The sequence below is a fragment of the Festucalex cinctus genome, chromosome 13 (assembly GCF_051991245.1).
Source record: "Festucalex cinctus isolate MCC-2025b chromosome 13, RoL_Fcin_1.0, whole genome shotgun sequence".
Lineage (NCBI taxonomy): Eukaryota > Metazoa > Chordata > Actinopteri > Syngnathiformes > Syngnathidae > Festucalex > Festucalex cinctus.
The window spans coordinates 7,545,264-7,571,454 of record NC_135423.1 but is presented as its reverse complement, the minus strand read 5'-3'; the positions used below and the strand labels follow the sequence as shown (position 1 = coordinate 7,571,454).

General features: G+C 39.0%; 1 protein-coding gene across 1 annotated transcript in view; it reads right to left on the bottom strand.

Annotated features, from left to right (window-relative positions):
- schip1 (schwannomin interacting protein 1) overlaps positions 1-26,191 on the bottom strand; it is a 261,358-nt gene that overhangs the window by 234,052 nt on the left and 1,115 nt on the right. Inside the window, exons 3-5 of the mRNA XM_077540614.1 lie at positions 16,685-16,752; positions 15,441-15,527; positions 13,001-13,115 (exon numbers count right to left, since the gene is read on the bottom strand). Coding sequence (XP_077396740.1) covers positions 13,001-13,115; positions 15,441-15,527; positions 16,685-16,752 — 270 coding nt within the window. The remainder of the gene's footprint in view (positions 1-13,000; positions 13,116-15,440; positions 15,528-16,684; positions 16,753-26,191) is intronic.

Genomic DNA, 26,191 nt, shown 5'->3' with positions numbered 1-26,191 from the left:
CTAAGTCAAAGTCTAAGTCTACCCAAGTCTACCTAAGTCAAAGTCTAAGTCTACCCAAGTCTACCTAAGTCAAAGTCTAAGTCTACCCAAGTCTACCTAAGTCAAAGTCTAAGTCTACCCAAGTCTACCTAAGTCAAAGTCTAAGTCTGCCCGTCTACCTAAGTCAAAGTCTAAGTCTACCCAAGTCTACCTAAGTCAAAGTCTAAGTCTACCCAAGTCTACCTAAGTCAAAGTCTAAGTCTACCCAAGTCTACCTAAGTCAAAGTCTAAGTCTACCCAAGTCTACCTAAGTCAAAGTCTAAGTCTACCCAAGTCTCAGTCTACTCAAGTCTAAGTCTACCCATCTATCTATCTATCTATCTATCTATCTATCTATGTCAAAGTCTAAGTATGTATCTCCCCATCCATCCATCCATCCATCCATCCAAAAAATTGCAATTTAGCCACGTGTCATATTGAATGTCATGAAACATGCATGTGTACCTAATGAAGTGTCTGTTTGACTGTCATATATGTGTCGAAGCACCAGCAAGTGGAATATGACATTATTAGGTATTCAGAACACAGTCATGCTGAAACAACACAGTAATAATAAGCTGACTGGCAGCGGAGGGGGGCGGAAATCCTTGCACAATTTAATAATCACTTTATAATTATGTGCGCGCCTGTCGTTTTTCTTTTCATGTTCTCTGCAGTCGAGGTATTTCGGGCCCAGGAAATGGCGGCCGGTAGGAGAGAACGTTGCGAGTTGATGCTTGATAACATTTTTCAAATGAGATGTTTTACTGGAAACACACGCACGCACACCGATTATGTACAGTACACGAGGATATGGCAGTAAGTCATCAGTTTACATTAGCTGCATATTCACAGCGTTTCCTGTGCACGGTTACTGGCCAGGCTAGTTGAAAACGCTTCATGAGGAGGTGACCAAGAAGGAGCGGCACAATGTTCAACGAACTGAAGCAAAAGATGTGGCAAAACAATATTTCATTCTTGAACACTATTTAATTGCATCATTATTGCAGGTTCCTACACAATACAATATCAGAAAGTGCAATCCTGTCTAATAAATTACATAAAAGTTTATTTGGGAGGCTGGGAACAGATGAACTGCATTTCAATTCATCTCAATGGGGAAAGACGATTTAAGTAGGGACTATCAAAAGTACTTTTGATACCTATAATTTCCCAAAAAAAACAGAAAGATAATTTGAAAGAAAGACCTATATATCCCATAATTGAATCAAATTTCCTCAATCGATTTGATTTTGATTGACAAGAGTTCAGTTCGATTTCAATTGTTTTTCTGATTCGATTTGATTCACGCCAGTTCAATCCAAAAATAATTAATTATGAAGCATCGATTCTAAAAAATATCAAGGACATAATCAAAAAACAAGAAAAACTCCACAAGCATTAAATTCCAAATGAAATTTTGCTGAGGCACTAATTGGTTAAATGATTTATTTATTAATTAAAGTAACGTGTTATATTACTAAGTGCTATACTGACAGCATGGATGAGAAATGTTTTCATAATTATAATTCAATAATTGTAAATACAAATTAAAAAGATTCTGAATTGTCAAAGTGCAATAAGTCAGGTATTTCATAAATGTAAGAAAATACTTTTAAATTCATTTGAACAGTAAATTTCAAGAAAACTGAAAGATATATTAAAAAAAAAAATGGCCTTCAAAATTATCTTTTCTTGTTAATTTATGGGGGAAAAAGTGATATTAGAATAATGGATTCATACTTTTATGAATCAAAAAGGAAAACCGATTTGATATTTATTATTCGATTTTTTTAAACCCAGCCCCAATATCCCAACATAGATTTTCCCTTAAAATTGCATGAAATGAATTGCAATTTTCTATTAGTCTCATGATCATAAACCTACTACAAGATCGCTAGTACCAATACCTTGATAGAAGGTCAGCAATTGGCCCAATATAATACCTGATATTGATAATCGCCCATCACCACATTAATTATATGTGTTTCTATTTACCACCATGGTGGTAGAGCAAATTAAACTTGCATTGCAAGGCACTAATGTCGTGTATTCATTTCTAGTAAAAAAAAAAAAAAAGTCAAAAACCTTCTTATATGAATGTCTTGAAGACATAAGGCAGAAGTGACCCGACTATACCTGCATGTGTTAGCTCAAGAAAAGTGGTTGGTATAAATCCACAAGCTAATGTGGGAACCTTCACATTGATGTCCATGCATTATGCAAATAGAAGCTTCGACACAGCCTTCAAATATTCAATTATCTCTTATAGACAAATCTTGAAAGCAAATGCAGCTTGGCGGAGAACATTGGCCAACACGAACGGCGTTTTGGCACGCCGGCTTATTTCTATGCACAAACACGCCGCTAATCGGCGTCCATCCAGGTATTTCCTCACTCGGCCCGCTTTTATGTTCTCGCCTTTGTGCAGAATGGAAACTCATTCTGAGGCTCACACTACAAGAGGACACCACCCTCGGCTTTCGGATCAAAAAGACGCGAGGAAGGGCAGAAGGAGATCAAATGTGACTTTGACAAATCCGCAGCCCCCCCGCCGCATACTCAACACACTTCCACACGATTGTGTGGACGCGCAACTCGCGCCAGCCTTTTTAGGGGCAGAGTGATTCGTGGGTGACCTTGAAGAATTTGCAGTGATTTGAAAGCAGGACTATGAAGATGTTCCGTTGTGTTTTGTGGAATGGTCTGTTCATGGGGAAAACAAATTAAGAGTTTTGAAAGGTTTTCAAATTGGAGTACATTTTATTATCTTTTTCGAGAGATAGGCCGATTATTAGTAGTTGAGGATATGAACTATTACTCCTGAAGTTGATGCTAACTTCCTGTTAGCATTTGAGTGGGACCCATTAGCGCTACATTAGCGATGTTTTGAAACCGAATGTTTTGTACTTTATCGTGATTTCGATTTAGGCTTTTCTCGATGATTAAAACGTAATGTTTAAAGAAAAACAATTCATGTGCAGAATGCCGCGCCGCAGTTTACACGTTCCCTACGTTGTCGAAGTACCCTGAATGCACCATGTAGCTTGCGGCAAGCCTGGAGCAAATCATTGTGATTTCGCCGTCCCTAAGTGTACTTTACGCTGTTTGATGACACTCCAGTTAGAATTAGCCGTAAAACTAAACACCCGATAAGGAGAATTACATACAGTGTGTATTTAATTACAACATATCCTTCGTTCTTAAAACATCGCTAGCCTACTAGCGCTAATGTTTCCCACTCAAATGCTAACAAGAAGTTAGCATTAACTTCGGGAGTAATAGTCCTTCAAATAATGATAGATAAATGATATTTGGAGCCAATATTCGCATTCTGTCAACATTTTTAATAATAGTAATTTTGACTTAAAACAACTTTTCAGATTAGCCGAATGTGTTTTTGTTTTGTTTTTTCTAAAAAACCTTGTTGAGGGTTCTCCGAGGGTCACGTCTTAAAAAGTTCAATGAAAGCAAACAAATGACAGTAAAATAGTAACTACCGTAATTTTTTTCTGACTGAACGCAAACTTATGCAAGGTGATTCGTGTGACAAATTTCTTCGCGCAAATCGTTTGTTAACGGAGCTATACTTTTCACCTCATATTCACATCATGCTAAAATGAAACCATCTGACTGACTGAGCCCGGCTCCTACGCTGAAGCCTTTTATTTGCAACCTTGATATCCTCTCCAAGGACTAACTAGCAATTTGCGTCTCCTTGCATCCAAACGTCCACATTGCAGGAAAGCTGTCAGAGGAGGATTACAATGCCTGTGATCTTGTTAATGGATATTAATAATAGATGAGTGGAGAAATGAGGAAGGAGGGCGGTGGTAGTAGGTGATAGGAAGGGATCAAGTTGGAAGGGGGTGGTGCTTTCCTATCAGTGGAGGTCAGGATAGAACTCTCCTCTGCTTACTTACTACTTTCTCCTCCTGGGATCTCATTACGACCAACCGGCTTGGCTACGGGAACTGAAGCCCATCTGCCGATGAGCTAAAGCGGGGTACAAAGTGGACGCGCGTGCGCGTACGCAAGGGGAAGCAAAGTACGAGAACGCGCCGAGCGTGTTGCCCCAAGCAGCAGATTGTCATTACGGCTGCAGATGGTCGGGAGACGGATGTGGCAGATTTATACTTGACGTGGGCTTTGCGCACGCGTATGCGCCACGAGCACACGCCTACGTGAGCACGCTGGCACGCCGCCGTGCGCTAAAACGCGGCTCTAACGGAATCTCTTTTTTTCTACGTAAGAAGTCAGTCGTCGTGAGTCAGTCGTCGTGAGTCAGTCGTTCTCAATACTCCAACACCTGCACCAAACTAAAATGTCACAAGTAGTATAATTTTGCCCTGTAATATATCGCTATATTACAGTGCACAATTCTTGTATCGATTCAATATGCGGCCGAATCGATGCCTAAACACCAATTTTTGATGGAAATATTCAACAAAAAGTCTTACTTCGGGTTAAGGATCACACCTTAAGCATGGAAGAATGTTATATTAACTCATTTGCTTCCAATAACGTGTAAATACGTTTTTTTTTTAATGTTCTAAGGGTCCCAAAGACGTATTTATACGTTGTGTTTTTTATTTATTTATTTATTTTTTATGCTAGCTAGAGCATACAGAAGGCTTTGATTCAGCCTCTCAACTGCAAAGACTGGCTGCAGAAATGGTAGTTATTACACAAACGGCCAGCAGGTGGCAGCAGAGCAAAGGAGATCAACCAGCCATGTAGAAAAAAAGCTCAATTACAATTTTGAATAGATTTGTGAAAACTGATGAAACTTAGCTCTCTTCTAATGCTAATTGCTGCAAAACGGAAACAGATAGAAACATACTTTTTTTTTTTTCCTGATGAAAGAAGAGACTTTAATCTTTCTTTTGATAGGTTCCATGCTTTTATAGCCATAAAACACAATATTCTGTGGGCCTTGCAAAATCAGTCAAAATCCAGTAAAACAGCCGGGAGCGAACGGGACTGCTTCTGTGAAAATGGCTGGGAGTGAATGAGTTAATAGAACATTAAACCTTAATATTTTATTTTAATGCTGTTCAAACATGAAACAAATTTCAAAGTGTAAAATACAGTGTTGAAGTTTCAGTTAAATGCATTATAATCCAAATCTTACAGTGTACATCTACAAGTGTATATTCGATGAAATAATCGATAATCCATTTTAAAAAGATTTGATAGTGACAGTCCCAATTGCCTGTTTGTTAAAAAAAAAAATGAGAAGAGGCCCTTAATTAAATTATTACATATTAAATCACAATTGCAACATTGGTTTATGCAAGACAATTAAATGTCCACGGTGTCCGCCACCTTTCACCCAAAGTCAACTGGGATTGGCTCCAGTGCACCCGCCACGCTAATGAGGACAAACGCTACAGAAGATGGATAATGAACAAAATTTGTGGCCCCACGAGTGAGTATGGAGGCGTGTGTGTTTTCCCGCATCCACGCACATTCGTCAACATTTGGCGCAGGTCGGACGGGGGACAGAGATGAAGAAGGAGTGACACACATACCTAAGAATACTCACAAATGGAATCTCACCCAGGCTTTAATGCAGAGTGATCATCACTCCAAAAGCCACTCCATGTTCTCTCCCTCCTCCTCTTTTCAGCTCATCAGCCATCCATCGTTCCCGCCGCGCGTCCCGGAGTCATCAGCACGCTCTCATCTTTCCTCCGCCGCACTGTCCGGCCGTGATGAATCCCCGAGAAATCTTCCCAATGGGCTTTTTGCAAAATCAATGGCTGTTTCTTGAGTTTTTATGTCTGTGTGGAAGCCAGTGTCGACTCTCACATGGTTGGCGCGTGGGATTGTAAAAATATGCCGTTTTATTTAAAAGGTAAATAATGCAGCCAGGGGTTGCAAAAATGATGGATTGAACATTAAATGCATTCCATTTTGATTGAATTGGTAGTTCTCATGGTTCGTGTCCATCAGTATTGCCTTGAAAAAGTAACTGGCAAGTTACTTTATAGATTATCCATCCATCCAGCAATCCCGTTCGCTCCCGACTGTTTTACTGAATTTTGACTGATTTTGCAAGGCCCACAGAATATTGTGTTCAATTGCTATAAAAGCATGGAACCTATCAAAAGAAAGATTAAAGTCTCTTCTTTCATCAGGAAAAAAAAAGTATGTTTCTATCTGTTTCCGTTTTGCAGCAATTAGCATTAGAAGAGAGCTAAGTTTCATCAATTTACACAAATCAATTTAAAATTCAAAGTAATTTAGCTTTTTTTCTAGATGGCCCTGGTTGATCTCCTTTGCTCTGCTGCCACTTGCTGGCCGTTTGTGTAATAACTACCATTTCTGGAACCGTTCTTTGCAGTTGAGAGGCTGCATCAAAGCCTTCTGTATGCTCTAGCATAAACAAAAACAAAACAAAAAAACGTATAAATACGTCTTTGGGACACTTAAAACATTAAAAAAACGTATTTACACGTTATTGGGAGCAAATGAGTTAACCGCTTATTTATCACAAGGGTCGCGGGGGCGCTGGAGCTTTAAGATGCTTGCCAACTTCATCAATTGCTCAGCAGTAACGAAACGTGAATTTTGCAAAGTAACTGTAGTCAGATTACCCCACTGAGAGTCAGATCATATTTTAAAGTAATGTGTTACTTTCTAAATGTATTCCTGTCATAACTGGTGCCCATACAGAGCAAACTCTGTATTTCTTTGACTGAGGAACATTGCAAAGCTGTGGTCGGAGAGTTTCGTAATTAGTCACATCCTGAACGAGCCCAGTTATTGAAAAATAAAAATCAAAAGCATTACGACGGCGAGAATCGCTTCCCCACATTATGCTGATTTAGTGCCCAGAATCTATTACGCGCAACCAGCTAAAAGCCTAATAAACACGGATTAAATATCCCCGTCTTTAACGCAAGTGTGTCTCAAATGAAATGTGAAATAAAAATCATAAGCCGCGCAGCTGCGTGCCGCGTCCGTGACGTCGCACTCGGATGGCACCCAGTTCATATTTTGCACGAGCAATTACATTTTCTGCCATAACCGATACAAATGCGAGGAGTTACCGCCGCCCAGGAAGCCGGCCGGCCCGCGTTTTGACAGTAAATAAGCTAATGGGCAAACGGCGCGGCGATTAAATGAGTTAAAGCCGATCCATGTCAACTCCGGAGCGGAGGTATATAAATTTATTTCAAATGAGTCACCGACTGACACCAATAAAGCAAGTCATCTGTTAGCATCTGTCTGCCGAAACGAGGGACTGGTGTGCGTCTGTGTGAGCGAGGGATGACTTTCGAGCGAGCGGGTTGGGGAACGGGGAGCAGAAGGTATGGATGAAGCCGTCACTTCGCTTTGTGAGAGTGCGGGGACGTGAGAGATGAGAAAATCATCTCCCACGCAAGGCTGCAGGAATGCTTACACTAACACTTTCCTGGCTACAGGAATAATAATAAAAAAAAAAAAATGGTCACAAGGCGAGTAGATCAATGTCCACAACACAAACAACACGCCAACGGTCGCATAAAGTTTTTGAGTCCTGATGATGTTCAATGACGCTCTCTCACGTTGATTCGCTATTTCCCGTCTTGCTGCATATTAACGCGGGAGTAGAAGTGTGTTATTACTTCCTGGTCGTTAGCGTTTCATCTGCAACAAAGCGGTGATCTTTTCAAGAAATGAAAGCAACGGAACGTGACTGACTGGCGACTTGTTCAATGTGTACACCGCACTCTCGGTCGTTGTCAGCTGGGACGAGCTCCGGTTCACCTCAGTCAGACTGAAAATTCCGAATGTTGTCAAGAGAACAATTCTGGATACTTTATAGGGACGGAGAACGAATAGCTAATGTTAACTTTTTAATGAATATGCAAAAGTTTCCACTGACACCCCAAAAACTGTTCGTCAATTGTCTCTTTGTAGTTCCAACAGACCAACATGACTACAGACTAAATTGTTTTTGATAACTCAAAAAACATGGCTGTTTAAAGACTGAATTGTCTTTAAAGTTTACAAAATAAGTATGTTAGGTCCATTGAAAACTCGGAACTGCCTTGAACCCATTAAGGCCGGGAGCGCATTACCGCGTTTCTACCACTAGAGTCTGGAGCGCTCTAGCGCTCTTCTACCTTTAAAGTCAGGAGAGCGGATACGTCATGACCAAGTGTTGTTCCGATACCGATACTGGTATCACATTATAAGGCGCACCTTCACTGAATGACATATTTTAAAACTTTTTCCATATATAAGGCACTACAGTAAAGGCTGGGGTTACGTTATGCATCCATTAGATGGTGCTGCGCTAAAGGGAATGTCAACAAAACTGTCAGATAGGTCAGTCAAACTTTATTAATAGATTACAAACCAGCTTTCTGACAACTCCATTCACTCCCAAAATGAATAAATAGCTGTTTTATTATTTTCACTGAGGTTAGCTAGCGATCCAAGATGGATCTTCTGCGCATGCGCGTCACCGATCGTGCAGGGTCACCGATAGCGTCTTGATAGCGAGACCTGTTGCGGCTAAATATTGATCCATATATAAGGCGCACTGGATTATAAGGCGCATGGTCAGCTTTTTAAAAAAAATGAAGGATTTTAGGTGCGCCTTGTTGTGCGGAAAATACGGTATTTTAAATATTGTTGAATTTCCAGGAAAACTTCAGGGGTCATTTTAAAGTCACCCATTTTAGAGGCATGTTTTGGCAGGCGCGTTAGGCCTTAATGGGTTAAAGTGGACAAAACCTTATTCACCGAAGACTGAATTGCCTTTAATGTTCATCAAAACACGGCGGCTGGAGTAATTGAGGACTAAATGATTCCAGAGTGCCACTCAGATTCACCATTCGGTCGTTAAATGCAAAACAAGCTGCTTCATAATCGCCCGCGTTAACGCTAGATCCAACTGTCCCTCCTCTGCAGATCTTTATCCAATCACATTAAGCTCTAATGTGTTCTCCCTGTATCCGTTCTTTACAATCCAGAATTTGTCATTTTCGACACCACTATCCTCATAAAACGTCCAAATGTCACAGTGTTGATTTGCCAAGAGCTGACACGCTGTGTCTATAAAAAAAAGCTGCACCCCTGTAGGATACTATCTAGTTTGGAGCAACTCTGCCTTTGACACGGCGCACACTCAACCCCCGCAGGTGGGGGCAAACTGGTGGGGGAAGCGGTGTGTTCAAAGTGTCAGATCTATTGATTTACCATCGGAAGGCCAGGGAAGGCGAGAGCGGGGCATGTAGGGCTCGATGCCTCCGCGTATGGGTAATAGTTTACAGCAGGCCCGCGTCCGTTGAGGCCCGGCATACAAATGCACACGAAGGGACTCCCGGTGAGATGCGCAGTCGTTGACATGGAGACAAACAGAGTTGAATTCTTGATGTTGTCACTGGAGAGTGTTTGTAGATGGAAAGCAAAGGGAGAAAACCCCAACGGATGTTGCAGTCTGGCACAATGTGAGTGCAGGCGTGCTGCTTTGTGTGTATGTTCAGTCGCGGAGTTTCATGAAATATGCATGAAACACGTTTGAAGCCAACACACTAGCCAATCCCTGCCCCTTCCAGACCAAGGTCCTTGGAATCCACGAGAGCGTTCCACATACTTCAACTTACGCGGTGGATGCAAATACTGTACCGATGTTCAGGATGAATTTCCGTATTTTCGCTCACTTTCCAATCCAAGTCAGCAAAAGGCCAATTCAGAGTGCGGGGTGCTTTAAGAGCGATTTTTGATCGGCTCGAAAAATGATCAACGTAATTTGTTAAACCAGTTTAGGGTTATACCACTCCTTTCTCCCTATATATATGTATATGTAGGGATGAGAATCGAAAACCGGTTCTTGTTGACAAAACGTATAAATACGTCTTTGGGAGCATGGTAATATTTAAACTAGAACGTGTTTATACGTTTTTGGGAGCAAATGAGTTAAACATGTCTCTTGTTTACAGATATACAGGAGACATAAAAAAATGGATGCTAATCTATGTTTATTCACCTTTTTCAAAAAAAAAGAAAAGAAAAAAAGAATCTGACCTGCTTGAATGAACATTATGTGGTTGCACTACAGACCTGCAATATAAAGCGGGGTTCAAGATGCTTTGTTTTGTTTTATTTTGCTTGTACCCCAACCCTATCTACCCCAGATGGCTCTAATGCAAGTGGACTTTATCGCCAGAACTAAACCAGAACTAAAATCTTTGGTGTAAGAATGCATTGGCACAAGAACATATTCTTATTTACCGTCATACTTATTATTTTCATTTGACGAGTTTTTTTTTCCCCTAAAAAAAATTGCCTTGATTATTATTTACTATTGAGTATTAGAGATAGTCTATGATGTGTTTGGATTTATTATATTTAAAAAAACAAAAACAAAATAAAAACCTTACGTCAATGGCATAGGATTTGAAGGGCGCTAAAAAAACAAACATAAATGAGCATAATGTCATTTTTAGATGCTATAGACATGATCTACTATGCATGTTCATGTGGACTCGAAGCAGGTGGAAGCAGGACGAGTGTGAAATTATTATCGGCCATCACTCCTGCACTACTTCCCGAAAAACAGCTTGTGTATGCTGGTGAACGAGTGTCCCAGTTTGAGTATTAAAATAGCCCTGATACACAAACGCAACAAAAGCTACTCTGGATTTCGAGTCAAGTCCTACATTATTGCCTTCGTAGATTATTCAATTTTTTTTATTTTATTTACTGGGGCGCAATGTGCATAATTATGGCCCACTTGGTTTGCTGCGGAGGAATTTATGTACGGAGCCCGATAAGGGACATGATGAAAATATTTAAGGTTGCAATATAACGCAATCCTATTGCGTTATATTGAAATAACGATTGTGTTATAACGCAATAACTTGCGACATGACGCAAAACTATTGCGTTTTAACGCAATGACTTTTTGCAAAAATATGTTGCGAAATTGTGTGCGAGAGAACGAGCGATTCCACTTCCGGGTCATTGATTGAAGTGTACGGCGGTGCTGCCAGGAGCATGTATGATGGTTGCTAAAGACTTTTACGATCTAATTTGCATTATTTTGCAATCTATATTGTAAAAGACATTGCGTTAAAATGCAATAGTTTTGCGTTATAACGCAATAGCATTGCAATATAGCGCAATAGGATTGCATTATAGTGCTAAGTATTGAGTTATACTGCAATCTTAAATATTTTCGTCATGTCCCCTACCGGGCTCCATATGTGTGTATGTGATTTTGGCTTTTAAGTTACAGCAACTTTGTAATTAAGAAGCCATTTGCAGCTGCGCTAATGAACGACAAACTCCTTCAAGCAGAACAAACAAGCTGAAAACAAACATGTACGCACACACGCACGCACGCACGCACGCAATCCCACCAGGAGACCAGTCCATCTGTTTGTTAAGGGAATCTTCATTTTACTTTTTTATTTTTTTTCGCGGCCACATACACACAAAGGAGTGAGAACCAGGGGTGTGCCAATACATCGATTAGTAGATTGAAGGCGGCTTGACACGTGACGATTAGGTTACGATTCATAAATGTTGAAAAACATACAAATTTTAACATTATACCACTGCTTGCGGAACGAAAGTAAAAGACACGCCTTCCGCCCGGACACTTAAGGGAACGCACACGATGAGGATAGCGGCAGCTGAAGTTAATGACAGGGATGTAACAACATCCAAACATCGTGACACGATAACATCACGATATGAAGGTCACCATACGATAATTATCACGATATTGTGGGGAGGTTGGCAATACAAAAAAGGTCACAATATTATAAAAATAAAAAAATAAAGCGCTCATACTAAAAAAAAAACACATTGTGCTTTTGTACATTACAGCAATGAAAAACATAAATATATAAATATTATATATAAAAATATATGAATATAATATATAAATACATAAATATAATATATATATTGAGGTACTAATTTGATTCTGTTCAACAAGCATGTTAAGTTTCCCTTCATCTGACCATTGTCGTGGTTTTTAAACATAGAAGGCCAAAACATCCCTAATGAAAATTCAATTGCACTAATAAACTAGCCACTAGACGGTGCTAGAACTGCACAAATGGAAATCAACGTGACTTTTTTTTTTAACAGATGTGTTCCTTTTAAATATTGTGAACATGACGATGACAATATTGTCGCAGTTTTAATATCACGATATCACGATATTGCCCTTATCGTTACATCCCTACTTAGTAATATATTTTCCTCCAGGCGGCCCCTGAGCTAATATGAGTTTGACACCTCTGGTGTACAGTCTGGGATTATTTATTTACCTGACCAAATATCAGTTTAAATATTTATAAGTGGGAAAAAAATACATCTTGATACAAATATAAATCAAAGGCAGTCATCTTGCACCAGTCAAAATATTTAACATAATACCACACGGGCACACGCTATATAGTTAAAGGTCCTCATTACAAGTTAACTTTATCAACTGTTGCAAATTGTTCATTTTCTTTTTAAAATCTCAAAATCACGATGAAATAAATGAATGAACTGTGAAGGCAGCACAACCGAGTCCTCGTCTTTCCCCTTCAATGTAAAGGCATCTTTTTATTTGCGTTCGTCTCAGCCTCTGTTCTGACTGTTTATCTTCAACACCTCTGCCTTTTTGTTTGGCTGCCATGCCCCCGCGAGCACGCTTTCATTTCGAGCCCGTCTCCCTCGGGAAGCGCGAAAGAGGTGAGGAGGGAGGGCGGGGAGATGCAAGAGGCGAGGCGGAGACAAGGGGGAGGACACGGCCAAAGACACTTCATTAATCAATCAACCAGCTTTGGAAAATTTACCTAATTAAGGGCTAATTAAGGATCTGGGCGGCAAGCCAGCTGGCGCCCCCCGATCCGCCTAACGCCGACGCGACCCTCGCGCCGCCGCAGATGACACTGAAGGTAAACACTCCTCCCGCTTCCTGCGGCTTTATTAGCCGCTTCATTCAGCGCAGCCTCCCGGCGTTTGTCATTTTTCTTACCGGGAAAAGGTCGGCGGTCGTGACGGTGTCGTCGGGACTCGGGCTGCTTCCGTTCTTGTCATGTTCCTGCCAGCTTCCTCGGCGCGACACGCTGGCGCGCCAGGCCCGCTGGATGCTGGAAAGGGAAGGAGGTTTGAGTGATGGCGAAGAAAATAGATTTTTCCTGAGCTCACCTGATGTTGCAGAGTGGAAGGTAAGAGAGACAGCCGGGGAACATTTTTTTTTGATCTGGCATATGCCACGGCGACATCTCATGAGAACCATTACAAGAGCTGTATGATATAAGAAACTTTTAACTTTGAGCATGTGTGGCTTTAAAAGGCGGGGCCAGGCCTGGTGAGTGACATGGGAGTCAAGTTAGTTAGTTTTAATTTATATATATATATATATATATATATATATATATATATATATATATATATATATATATATATATATATATATATATACAATATACAATATATATATCAATACCAAACAACCGATAGCGCTCGTAATTTTGGCACATAAAATTTTATTTAAGACAATAACAAAACTTTGTGAGCAAAATCTTTCTTTCTTTCGCACACAGATGTTTTGCAGATGTGTTAAAATATTGCCGTAATAGCGGCAACGATGACCGAGGATGAAATACTCAATGTCAGATTTTAAGTACTGGTGGCTGGTATCAGCAGCCGCCATGAATACCCGATACCTAAAGTTAAGGCCTGTATCAGCGAGGAATGTCACGATAAGGGCAATATCGTTATATCGTGATATTAAAACTGCCACAATATCGTCGTCATGTTCACAATATTTAAAAGGAACACATTTGTTAAAAAAGTCAGGATGATTGCTATTTGTGCAGTTCTAGCACCCTCTAGTGGCTAGTTTATTAGGGCAATATAATTTTTATTAGGGATGTTTTGGCCTTCTATGTTTAAAATTTATCAGATGAAGGGGAACGTAATTTGCTTGTGAAGCGATCAATGTGTGCTTGCATTAGCAAGTAAGTGCCTCAATATTGTTATTAGAGATTGTAGGTGGTTTATATGCATTGCAGTTATGCACAAAAGCACAATATTGTGCTTTTTTTTAGTATGAGCTCTTTTTTTTTTACAATATTGTGATCTTTTTTAATTATCACCATCACCCCCACAATACCGTGATAATTATCGTATCGTGACCTTCATGTTGTGATAATATCGTATCGTGATGTTTAGATATCGTTACATCCCTAGTATCAGCACGATACTGATACTTGGTATCGTTACCCGGCCATCCTATTTTTATGCAAAAATACAATTACTGTGATTTACAAAGATTAATTATTGTTGTCTATTCTAATTATTTATTTGTAATTTATTAATAATTAATTATAAATAATAAAAGTAATAATAATAAATAATAAAAGTAATTGATTTACAATTATATATATTTACATTTCTCAAATTTAAATTTTATATGACAAATTCTTGGAGGCCTGGTGTGTATATTAGCTACATAGTAAATATATGTATATTTTTTCTAATTTATTTTAGTGCAAAAAATGTGATTCATTTACAAACAACTTCTAATTCATTATTTTCTCTGAACTGCCACCTACTGCAGTGGATGTGTAATTACACTTTAGCGTTCCTTGAGGTCACACATCAATTAGTTTCACTCTTTTTTTTGTGCAGATTTTTCCAAGTATATTTTATATTGTTATAGATTACAGGTCATTCTCGATGTCACAGTGCACAACACCATTTCTCTTCCTTGCTCGTCTATTTCTTCAGTTATTTTTTTTTTTATTATTGTCTTTGTCTATTTTCCGCCTGTAGAATGCATTCGGCCCGTCCTGACCTCGCCCCTCCCCGCCCATCTGTTGTGCCCCTCACTCTCCATTTTTCTTTCACCCCACCGAGTGGCCCCCGACGCCGAGGTCCACTGTGGGGCGTCGCATCAATTACCCGATGGAGAAACGCATTCACCTCTGCTGGAGCAGAGAGACAGCTGAAGCAAATGGAACAAAATTGAATCAAGAAGCAGAAATCCGAGCTCCCCCAGCCAAAAAAAAACCAAAAAAAAACAAATACCTTTGCCCTTTTCTTCCCTCCAAGCCCATTTTCGCCACTTTTTTACTTTGGCGCCCATTCCCTCTTTCCACCCACTTTCCCAAGGAAAGGAAAGGAACAAGCGCGACTGAAATTGGACTAAAACAGACTAAATTTAAAAATGGCAGACAAAATGAACACTATTCTACACAGAATCAAGGCTTTCCTGCTCTAATCTCTACTTTCATGGAAGGAAAAGCCGCAGGCGCGGGTCGTTTTAGCCCGTTACGCCTCGGAAGTCTTAAGGAAATCCGCGCAGCAGCTGGGAGGAAACGAGCGCGCCGGTCGCGTGCAAGGTGAAAGTGACCAAATGAGGAAATAATGAGCGGAACGGGCTTTGGAAAGTCGAGGTGAGAACTCACACAATAGCCTTGATTTCCAGGTGTGGCTGCTGTTGCCCGCGGCGATGAGGCCTGTTGTCTGCCTCCGCTTCGCTCCTCTGGGGGTGGCTGAGAAGGAGCAAGGAGAGGAAAGACATGGGAGAGGTGAGGCCAGGGGTTTGAGCTTTCAAGACACAGTTAGGGTTACTAATTAGGGTTACAAGCAAGGTTATTTGAGTTCCCTAAAACTAACGAAAAAACTCAAACTAAAATTCGAAAACCAATTTCGTTAACAAAATAAAATAAAAAGGAAAATGCTTTTTAAAAAACGAAAACTAACTGAATGTACATTTTATGTTTACAAAACTAACTAAAACTAACTATTATTATAGCAAAAATGTTCTTTGTTTTAGTCTTTTAATGCATGAGCCTTTGGGGATGATTTTAAATTTGATATTAAGTCGATTTATTTTGATATTAACCGAAATAAGGACATTTGAAAGCGTATCACACAGAAGCGACATCATCTAGCAGCAGCCAATAGAAAAGTACCTTCAGATGGCGTCACTCCCATGCTGGCTTTTTTTTTTATTTTTATTTTTAAATATTGTGCATCAGTAATACACATTCTTAAAACTAAAACTAATACTGAAACTAAACGTAAACTAAAACTAAGTATTTAATAAACTAACAGAACCACCCAAATTAAGGTTTGAGTTAAAATTACAGATTCAAGCCTGGGTTAGGTTTTGAAATTAGGGTTTCAAAATGGTGTTCTGGATTCAAACTAGGGATTCAAGCATGGTTTCCAAAAAGAGTTACACAGACTCTTAGAGCATTTTAGCTTATTATGCATGAAATTAACTCATTTTAGGATCTACAAACTAAGTAAGAAATAAAAGACAAATAATCTTATAACAAGATTAATAATCTTAGAAATTGTGCTTTGCATTGTAAATAATTCTCAAAACAAGATCAATAAGACTTTATGCCTTGATATAAGAGTTTAAGTCTATCTGATTTTTGCAGTTTTTAAATTAGAATTTTCAAATAGGTGTTTTTAGCCTGGGTTAGGGTTTTTATATCAGTATAGGCTTTCAATTCAGGGTTCCACTGGGTCTGAAATTGGGATCAGGGTTTCAACGTAGTGTTTGTGTAATATATCACACATATGAAAAACAGGCGGTGGACTACCATCCCTGGATGGAGCGTGTATGTTTGACCTTGGAGGGATGGTATCGCTTGTTTATGTATTTGCGTCAATAACGCTGTATGTGCAGTCTTACCTCTCCACCTTGGGAGCCGTTTGCCCTCCACTGTGATTGCAGTAGCGATGATACCGCTTCACTTCTTCCTGCACAGAGTCAGAAAAAAATATATATACATGTCAAAAACAATGGCAGACATGAGAAAGCAGGGCAGGCAGGCTTTGGCTATCAATGAAGCAGTTTGGTGCTGATCCAAATGAGGATTTTTCAGCCCTGCGCTCTAATGAGAGTCATTTGAGTTTAGCACGTCGCTCTCTTCGCCGTTTATTGCTCACAAGACTGTATTTTTCGATCTGTTCACATGAATGTAAATAACACAGAGTGCAGTTAAAGGCTGATTATCCATAACTGCGTGTGTGCGCGCGAGGCTGCGGTCCAAGAGGTGATGCTGCCACTGAGCTAATTAGGACATTGCAAATGAAGTAAATGAGCAAATGCAACTCCATCAACCATTTTCCATCTCGCCATCAAGATGTACACAATATTAGGGCTGGGTATGGATTCAGATTTCCAAAATAGATTCGATTCGATTCGATTCGATTCAGAAGGGCCGGATTCGATTCGTCATTTGAAGGAAAAACACTCCTGAAATCAATGCTAACTTCCCGTGAGCATTTGCTAACTTACTGTTAGCGCTAGGCTTGTGATGTTTTAAAAACAAAGCGTGTTTGGTATTTAAATATACAGTGGGTGTAATTCTTAATATTTAGTATTTAGTATTACAGTTAACGCCAACTGCGGTATCATTAAACAGTTTAAAGGACGCTTAGGGACAACAGAATAACCAGCATAACATACGCTAGACACTTGCTAGTTGCTAATGCTACTAAAGCTACTAATGGTGCATTCAGGGTACTTTCACAGTGTCGGAAACTTCGGCTTTCTTCGATAACGTTTTAAGGGGAAAATAATCGTCCATTTAGCACAATTGCACAATTGGCCGATTGTTTTGGCTGTTGTTTGAAGTCCAACAATCGGCCAATTATAATCGGCGGCTGATTAATCGGTCTGGCCCTATTTGGCACATTAATTTACAGGGGGGAGAAAAACCATATTGAAAGTATTGATTCATGGTTTTATGAATCAATATTGGGCGAGGAAGAGGAATATCGATTCGATATTTTAGACCTAGCCCTACACAATATGCTCAAAAGTATTTGGACACCAGGTCATAACATATGACAGGAAGTGGAAGGAAATATGGAGTTGAGGAGCGTCTATGGAAATTTGTGGCAATTCATAAGGAAGTATTTAAGCGACGCTGGTCAGTCGTGATGTTAGTACAACTGCTGCCTTAAGATATGAGTTTGATTCATCCATGCTCGTAACTCAAAACACGTTTTGAAAATCATCTTTTCCAATGGAAACAATTTAGAAATAGAATCCCTTTTCCAATTCCCTCCCCTCCCCCCCCCCCCCTTTCCTATGATTTTTTTTTTTTGAACAAACAAAAGCAATAAACTATCAGATTTATTCTACATTTTGATTTCCAGCCTTTTAACAGTCCAACTTTTACAACCTAACAACTGCAGCATAAACACAAGTCAGTAGGTCATAGCCAGACAAAAATAAGAAAAGAAATTATTTTAATTAAAGAAAATTGCATTCTATAATAATGCACCCTAATATCAAAAAAAAGGTTACAGTCATAAATTTAATTAATTCATCGCGGCTGCTTCTGGTGTGTGTGTGTTACTTGGCCACAAGGTGGCAGTATAATACAGTAGAGTAATTCATTCAAAAAAAGAAGAGTTTCCCCGCAAATAATTTAAGTGATTCACTAATCAGCAATATTAGTCAACATTCAATCAATATTGTTGCTTGTCCATTCATTAAAGCATTAGAACAGTGCCAGATGGATGCTATTTGTTAGCCCGCCAGTGGTGTTTGCCATTAAGCGTTTACATTAAGCTAGCAGACGTTCAATCAAAGTTATGTTGTCGATTTTAAATACAAAAACGATGTTTAGTTAAACACCACGGAGTGGTTGCTACTTTAACAGTTAACAGTTTGATGCCTCTTTTCTTTTTTTTAAAGATTTGTTCACTATAGCAAACTGCTGCTTGTTGTTATGTGAGCTGGAGTCAGCTGGGAGAGGCTCCAGTTCACCTACGACCCTAATCAGGATTAGCAATGCTGAAATACTATAACGAATATTGTGGCCAGTGAGTTGATATTATGGAAGTGAGCATCTGCAGTGGGAATGACAGCAACTGTTCAAAACAAACAACAAAAAGGAACTAAATGGGAGGAAAGAAAAACAACATTTAACTCAAAGCTACATTAACAAGAAAACTCACTGCTCTCTCTCGCCAGATGTTCAATTAAACATTGGCGTCCATGATAAATTGCCTAAAGTCGGCTTTTCTTTTCATCTGAATATAGATTCATCTCATCAAACACCATCCATTACAAATTCAGCGCTGCCACTACTACATCTTCATGACAAGATAATGGAATTTTTAATTCGGACGGCAATATTTCAAAAGTGAACTATCCCGTATTAAAAGTTACATCGGAGGCCGAGTCACATTTTGCAGATGCCTTCATTATTGTCCTGCGGCACCTTGCGTGTTTACAGCCGGCCGTAAAGTGCAGGTCACCGTAGAGGATGAAAAACACTTCCGACTTGGACGTGAGCAAAAAAAAAAAAAAAAGGAGCAAGGTGGTTGCGGCTGATGACACGGGAGAACCGCAACAGTTTGAATCGATGGCGTGATTGCATGAAACATCGATAGGAACGTCGGCATTCCGCTGCAACGCAATCGCATTATTTTCACATTTGAAAGAAAAGGACGATCGATACGCTATGCGGAGCAGATAGTCATTTGCAGATGAAAAATTAGTGGATGCATTCCTAAAATCATTTGTAGGAGTGCTTGTGTTATTGACAATCATGACTACACGTGTATGCCGCATATTCTTCCACAACTATACACTCAGGCAGGTCAAACACGCACACATTTGTCTATGTATCATCATGGGGACTTCTCATTGACATAACGCCTTTCCCGAACCTCAACCATGAAAAATTATTTCCTCCCGCATTCCTTACCCTCACCTTTACCAGAACCCAGTTCAAAGCTAAACTATAAAACCAAGTCTTGACCCTCAAAAAAAATGAGGTCCGAACTTGTGGGGACCATCAAAATGTCCCCACGATTTCAAGTCGGTCCCCACAATGGTAGTCCAACCTGGAAAAACACACATTTCTGTAGCAAACTCAACTCAACTTTATTTATAAAGCACTTTAAAACAAGCATTGCTGTATACAAAGCTGGATCGTTATAGTTTTGGAATTTTCATTTGAGTTATTTTTTTTATTTTGTTTTGAGTTTAGTTTTTTTTAAATGTAGTGACTTTTAATTAGTTTTCAGGGTGGTTCTGTTAGTATTGATTAGTTTTAGTTATTTAATAAATGCTTAGTTTTAGTTTTGTTTTAGTTAGTTTCAGTATTAGTTTTAGTTTTTAAAAGAAATGTGTATTACTTGTGCGCAATATTTAAAAAACGCCATAAGAGCAACGTCATCTGAAGGTGCTTTTCTATTGGCTCCTGCTAGATGACATCACTTCTGTTAATATCAAAATAAATCGACTTAAAATCACATTTAAAATCATCCCATTAAATTAATCACCAAAGACTAAAATGAAGGACATTTTTGCGATAATTATAGTAAGTTTTAGTTAGTTTTCGTTTTTTAAAAAGCATTTTCGTTTTTATTTTTATTTTATTTGTTAACGTAATTGTTTTTGGAATTCTAGTTTTATTTTATTTTTTTTGTTAGTTTTAGTGAACTAAAATAACCTTGATACAAAGTGCTGTACATGGAACAGAAATCAGTCATGCAGTAAAGAATAAGATAAGTAAAATAAAGTAAAAATAAGTAAACTCGAATAAGTACAACAAGAACAAAACAAACATTGTCAGTATACAAGTGAATACAATTTACATCAATAAATTAATAACAAGAAGTAGGTAAGTGAATAAATAAATAAATAAATTCACAAAACAAGTTTGAGCAAAAACAAAGGCACACACGCACCAATCTCTCTGGATTGGCGTCAGCGCGACACATCTGCATGGGTCTAACCACGTCTGGTGAGCTGCAGCTGAACACGCGCGAGGAAGTGACTGATGAAGAGGAGCCGCAGCAGTCGAGATGCACATTAGGTCTGAATTAGCGTAAATCAATTTCATTTAAAAAGGGAGCGTATTATGAAAAATCGACTTTTTAATTGCTTGAAAACAAAGAATCGGGTCTCTGGAGCGTTCGGGCCCACCCGTCAAGTGTGGAATTAAACAACCGTATAAATCTTTTATCTGCCTATTTCATTTCTATATGTGTTTTGTGATGTATCTCTACCACCAAGCTGTTATATTCTTTATGGGTGTTAACTTTTTTTCACAATCTGCTTCTCGAAGTCAAAGGCTGGCAGTGGCCGTTTCTGGTAAATGATAATATGTTTCCGGTAACACGAAAGGAACACGGATTTTTTTTTTTTTTAAATGAGAACACCGGCGAGTGTAAGGGGAATTTTATTGTCATTTTTACCGCATTTGTTTCAAAGACCTTTTGACAGCAACAAATTATTTTTAGGGGCTGTATTTTGATGATCGGCATGAACCCGGCACGGCAAGTGGCGTATCTCTGCAAGGAGGCAAATTAGACTCGATGTTGGTAAATTTGTAGACGATCGCAGGCTAACGGATCTGCGAGACGGAGGGCTACGCCGCACAGTGTTGCCAATTCCTTCAGTAAGGAAAGTTGCTAGAAGTCACTAAAAGACATCATTGTGTAATTGGCATAATTGGGCACTTTGCATGGAATTCTAATGGACTGTAGAAGAGAGGAATAAGTGAGAAAGAAAAAAAACACCCTACATATTTAGAACTATAAACAAACTTTTTTTTTCTTTTTTTTATTTTGCCTTTGAAATCGGACATCACTTCTTAAAATAACTAGTGTATCAAGACCCACATTAATATAAATTAATCTTGTAAAATAAGTGGTTAAAGGCGCAGTCTGCCGGTTTCACTCAGGAAAATTGACTTTTTAAATACAGGATTTAAACAAACAAACTACTTCTCAATTTACAGATCTGGGCTTTTCTTAACGTGTGGTGGTGATTTTGTCCTAAACCTCCACACCCCCAGCCTGTATTTTGCCATTTTGTGTTTGTTTCTGTGGAAAGACAGTGTTTACACACCTCCAGCCAATCGCAGAGCGGGTGGTCGCGTGTCGCAAACGGGGCCGGGCGAACCTGTCGGCTGCGTGACGTCACTCCCGCGGCAATTTGAAAGCACGGACGGATTTTTTTTTCTTCACTCACTCATTCACACACGTAAGGTTCTGTGCTTCACAGAAACGTCCCGCTGTTTACAAAACAAACACAAAATGGCAAAATACAGGCCATGGGGTTTCGGACAAAATCACCACCAAAGATTAACATAAACCCAGATGTGTTGACTGAGAGAAAGTTAAAGTGTGTACATCCTGTATTTAAAAAGTGCATTTTCCTGAGTGCAACCGGCATACTGGGCCTTTAATCAAAAGACTGGTACGTGCAGAGTCTCCAGAACACCAGAAAAGGTTGCTAGATTTGTCGCTAGTACAAAAAAATAAATAAAAATAAATAAATAAATAAATGAAAAAATAGACACTTTGGAAAGTCGCAAGATTTAGTGAGAAAGTCACCAATTATGGCTAATCAAAGCAATTCCTTTTATTCCCTGGTGACATAGTCTCGAGTATTGATGAGACTTTGCAAATGACACAACAAATTTACACTATGAACCATTTCATAAAAATGACATTTTGATTGACAGTTGATCTCTCTAAAAGTTGATTCCAAGTTCAACTTCACTCAGTTCTCTTTCTTAATTTGCCCAAATGTAATTCCAGCTAAATAAATACGATTGAAGTTTACTATTGTAGTTGATCATCCTTGTGATGTAGCTAGCGCAAGTGGTGCTTTAAAGGATGTACCAATATTTAAAAAGAGGATTTGGGAGAGTAGAAGTACAAGACGAAGAAAGACATCGGCGAGGCGAAGAGAGCGACAACATGATCAGACAGTGTATCAAAATGCAAAATGGAGCACTTGAGACGATTCCCTCCGCTACGATTTACCGGCAGAGAGAGGCTCTGGCTAACATACGGTGAGGGAGAGAGGGGGGCAGAAAGCGTATTCGTGCACACACACACACACACGCAAACTGTTACGCTCACTTCCATCACGATGAGGGTTTTTTTGTCTCTTCAGTGATCAAAGCGCAAGCTCACTCATTGAGACGATTGTCTCAAGCCCACAAGGCATAGTGATGGCAGGGAAATGACTACAAACATGGCAACAGTCAATAGCTGCTACACGCAAACAGGGCTTATGCTGCATTCGAGGAAAGTCGGAAATCGGATATATACGAGTTGGTTTTTCCCAGTTCTGACCTGAAATGGCCGCAAATGGCCCCCGGGCTGTAGTTTGGACACCCCTGCTCTAGCATAAAAGAACATTTAAAAAAAAAAAACACGTATAAATACGTCTTTGGGAAACAAAAAAAAACATTTATACGTTTTTGGCAACTGAGTAAAATATGATGCAAAACACTAACCACTAACCAAAAAACACAAATACATCTCATAATGATGTGTAAATATTGCTGCCGGTACGTACATATCACACACTGGAGAAAAATGATACCCAATCCCCCCCCGTCATTAACATCCTCCGACTTGGATCACAGCATCTGCGTTTCCAGGTCGAGCCGCGAGCAGATGTTCTGATGAAGAGCGTTGCATGCTGGGACGCTCGCTCGGATCAGGAGCGACCTCACGCTGGATGCTGATGGATGACTTCATCATTCCAGCTACAAGTGCTGCGTCAACAATGCCACCTGCGCTGTGCATGTCATGCCTAACCCCATTAGGGTGAAGAAAAAAAAAAAAAAAAAAGGTGGCCGCCTCTACCCTGTGTAGCGTGCTACCTAAATAAGCTCTGTGTAAAACTGGTGAACAGCAACAGCCCGTAAAAAAAATAAATAAATAAAATAAATAAATAAAGTGCTGTCCCATTGATTATGGGTTAATAGCTGGACCGATAGCAGCGGGGTGGAGAGAGGGAGTTGAGGGGGGGGGGCACACCTGAGTGATGAACCTGAATCACTCCCACAGACACCAGCAAGTGGAGCGGCCTCTATACATCCAATAAACTGCATTTCTATATCCTCACTCATATTTCACACGCCGATTACTGCTTATGGCGCTTTCTCCTGGGGGGAGCAAGTGTCCTCCACGGAGGCGAACTCCTCCTTGAGGAGATAAGCTGCGTCAATTTTGGGAAATGTCTTTTTTTTTTTGGGTGAGAATGAAAGTTGCGAAAATGGTTCGCAGCGGATTCCAAAGAGGAAAAAAAAAAAATGGAGCGAGTTTAAGCAGTGTTGTGCGTGTGCGCGCACATATGTCTGTCGGTGCATGCGTGTGCGTGCGTTGCGCTATATTAATATATTGGCGTGCGATTGGGAAAAGCGGTGATGGGAACAACGTTGGCCCGGCTCCTCAGCCGCCAATAATGCGCAACACTATATCACGGGCATCAAATATTCAGCAGCTCGTTGCTAGCAGGTCAAACTTGTGCAACAGCATGCTTGCAGGAAGCATACCATACCACACAAATTGGCTAAAACAAGAAATAAACCCCGAAAAGAATGGAAGTCACGGAGATGAGAAAAAAAAAAAACGACAACACAGTATCTGATTACATCCAACATCTCCAATATTAGCACTCATATACAAGTCATCCAAAAGTCTCCTTAAATCGAAATCTTTTCTCATACATACTCTTGATGATTTGTTCTTTGATTGAATAGCATCACTTGATCATGTCTCTTCTAATATTTCATAATTAAAAAAAAAAAAAAGAAAAAAAAAAGAAAAATCATTCCTGCTGTTATCATATACAAGAACGATATCGTTATCGGAAAGTACTTTCGGTTGCAATATCACAATCGTATCAACAGTGAAAAAGGTGTACCAAGTACCCAAGTCGTTTTTTCAGAAAACAAAAAAAAAAAACTGAAACAAATGCTGGTTATGTTATATGTATTAAATAGGGACGGGCAAATACCGATACCAGGTTTCATATTGGGCGGATACATGGCCTTATTTCAAGTAGGAGTGCGACGATATATCGATATCGCGATAAATCGTGATGCGTTGTCTCCCGATAGATTATCGCTACATCTACACAATTATAGCGATATTTGTAGTTAATATACAGCCACTATAACGGCTCCGTTGGTCATGACTTACTGAGCAATTGGCGGGCCACTAGGGGGAGCTCCTCATAAGAGTGGCGGGGAAATGAACGCAAGTCTTCAGGCAAAGAAGACTCATGAGCTTAGTTTTTTAAATTATTATATATATATATATATATATATATATATATATATATATATATATATATATATATATATATATATATATATATATAATTTATTAGTTTTTTATTTTATTATTATTTATTCATCTGTATTTATTTTATATATATATATATATATATATATATATATATATATATATATATATTTTATTATTATTATTATTATTACTATTTTATGATTAGTTTTATCATAGATTATTGTGGATTTATTACGTGAGCAATATATCGTGGTATCGTCATATCGTGAGATAATCGTTATCGTGAGCCTTGTATCGCATAACGTATCGTATCGTATCGTGAGGTAGCCGGATGTTCCCACCCCTAATTCCAAGGTGTCGGTACTCACAACTCTTGTGGCCTATTTAAATTCAAGAACTAGAAATTCCATTCGGGAATTTTTAAGGAAAAAACATATATTGGGTTATAAATGTCTTTCTTGAAATTGATCTGCCATTGATTTTTAGGGGAAATGTTATGTATCAAGAGAACTAGTGGTGTCATATTTCGGTGTTTATATTATTTATTTCCTTCTTCTTCTTTATTTTTACTCTGGGATATGGATCCCATGTGAAATAAAGAAAACAGTATCAGTACTTATTACTTAAGTATCAGTCCCGTCACGAGTTGTGTACTCGCACTGGTATCTGTTTGAAGAAAAGAAAAAATAAAGTGGTGCGAACATCCCTTGTATTAATAATTTCATCTCAGGGAGAGAATAAACATGTTTTACTTATTTTCTATTGTTTAACTTCTTCCTACTCCTTTTGAACATGTCAATAATATGACGATTTATTTTCCTTTTCTCTGTTTTAACTACAACTTGTATTTTAAACTTGTGATGTGCTTATATGTTCAATAAAATCCAATCAATCAAAGAATTGAACGAGCAGATGATTTTAAAACTTGGCCAGCATTCTGAGGAGATCTTTAACACATTCACTGCCAGCCCAGCAAAAATTGCATCATTTGACGTCTTTTTCCGTCAATGGCAGTTTTTTTTTTTTTTTCAAAATATGAGTTTGATCCGGATTTTAAAAGGGTGACAAAATGTTTTGTTACTTATTTATTTACATTTTTTATAATAATAAT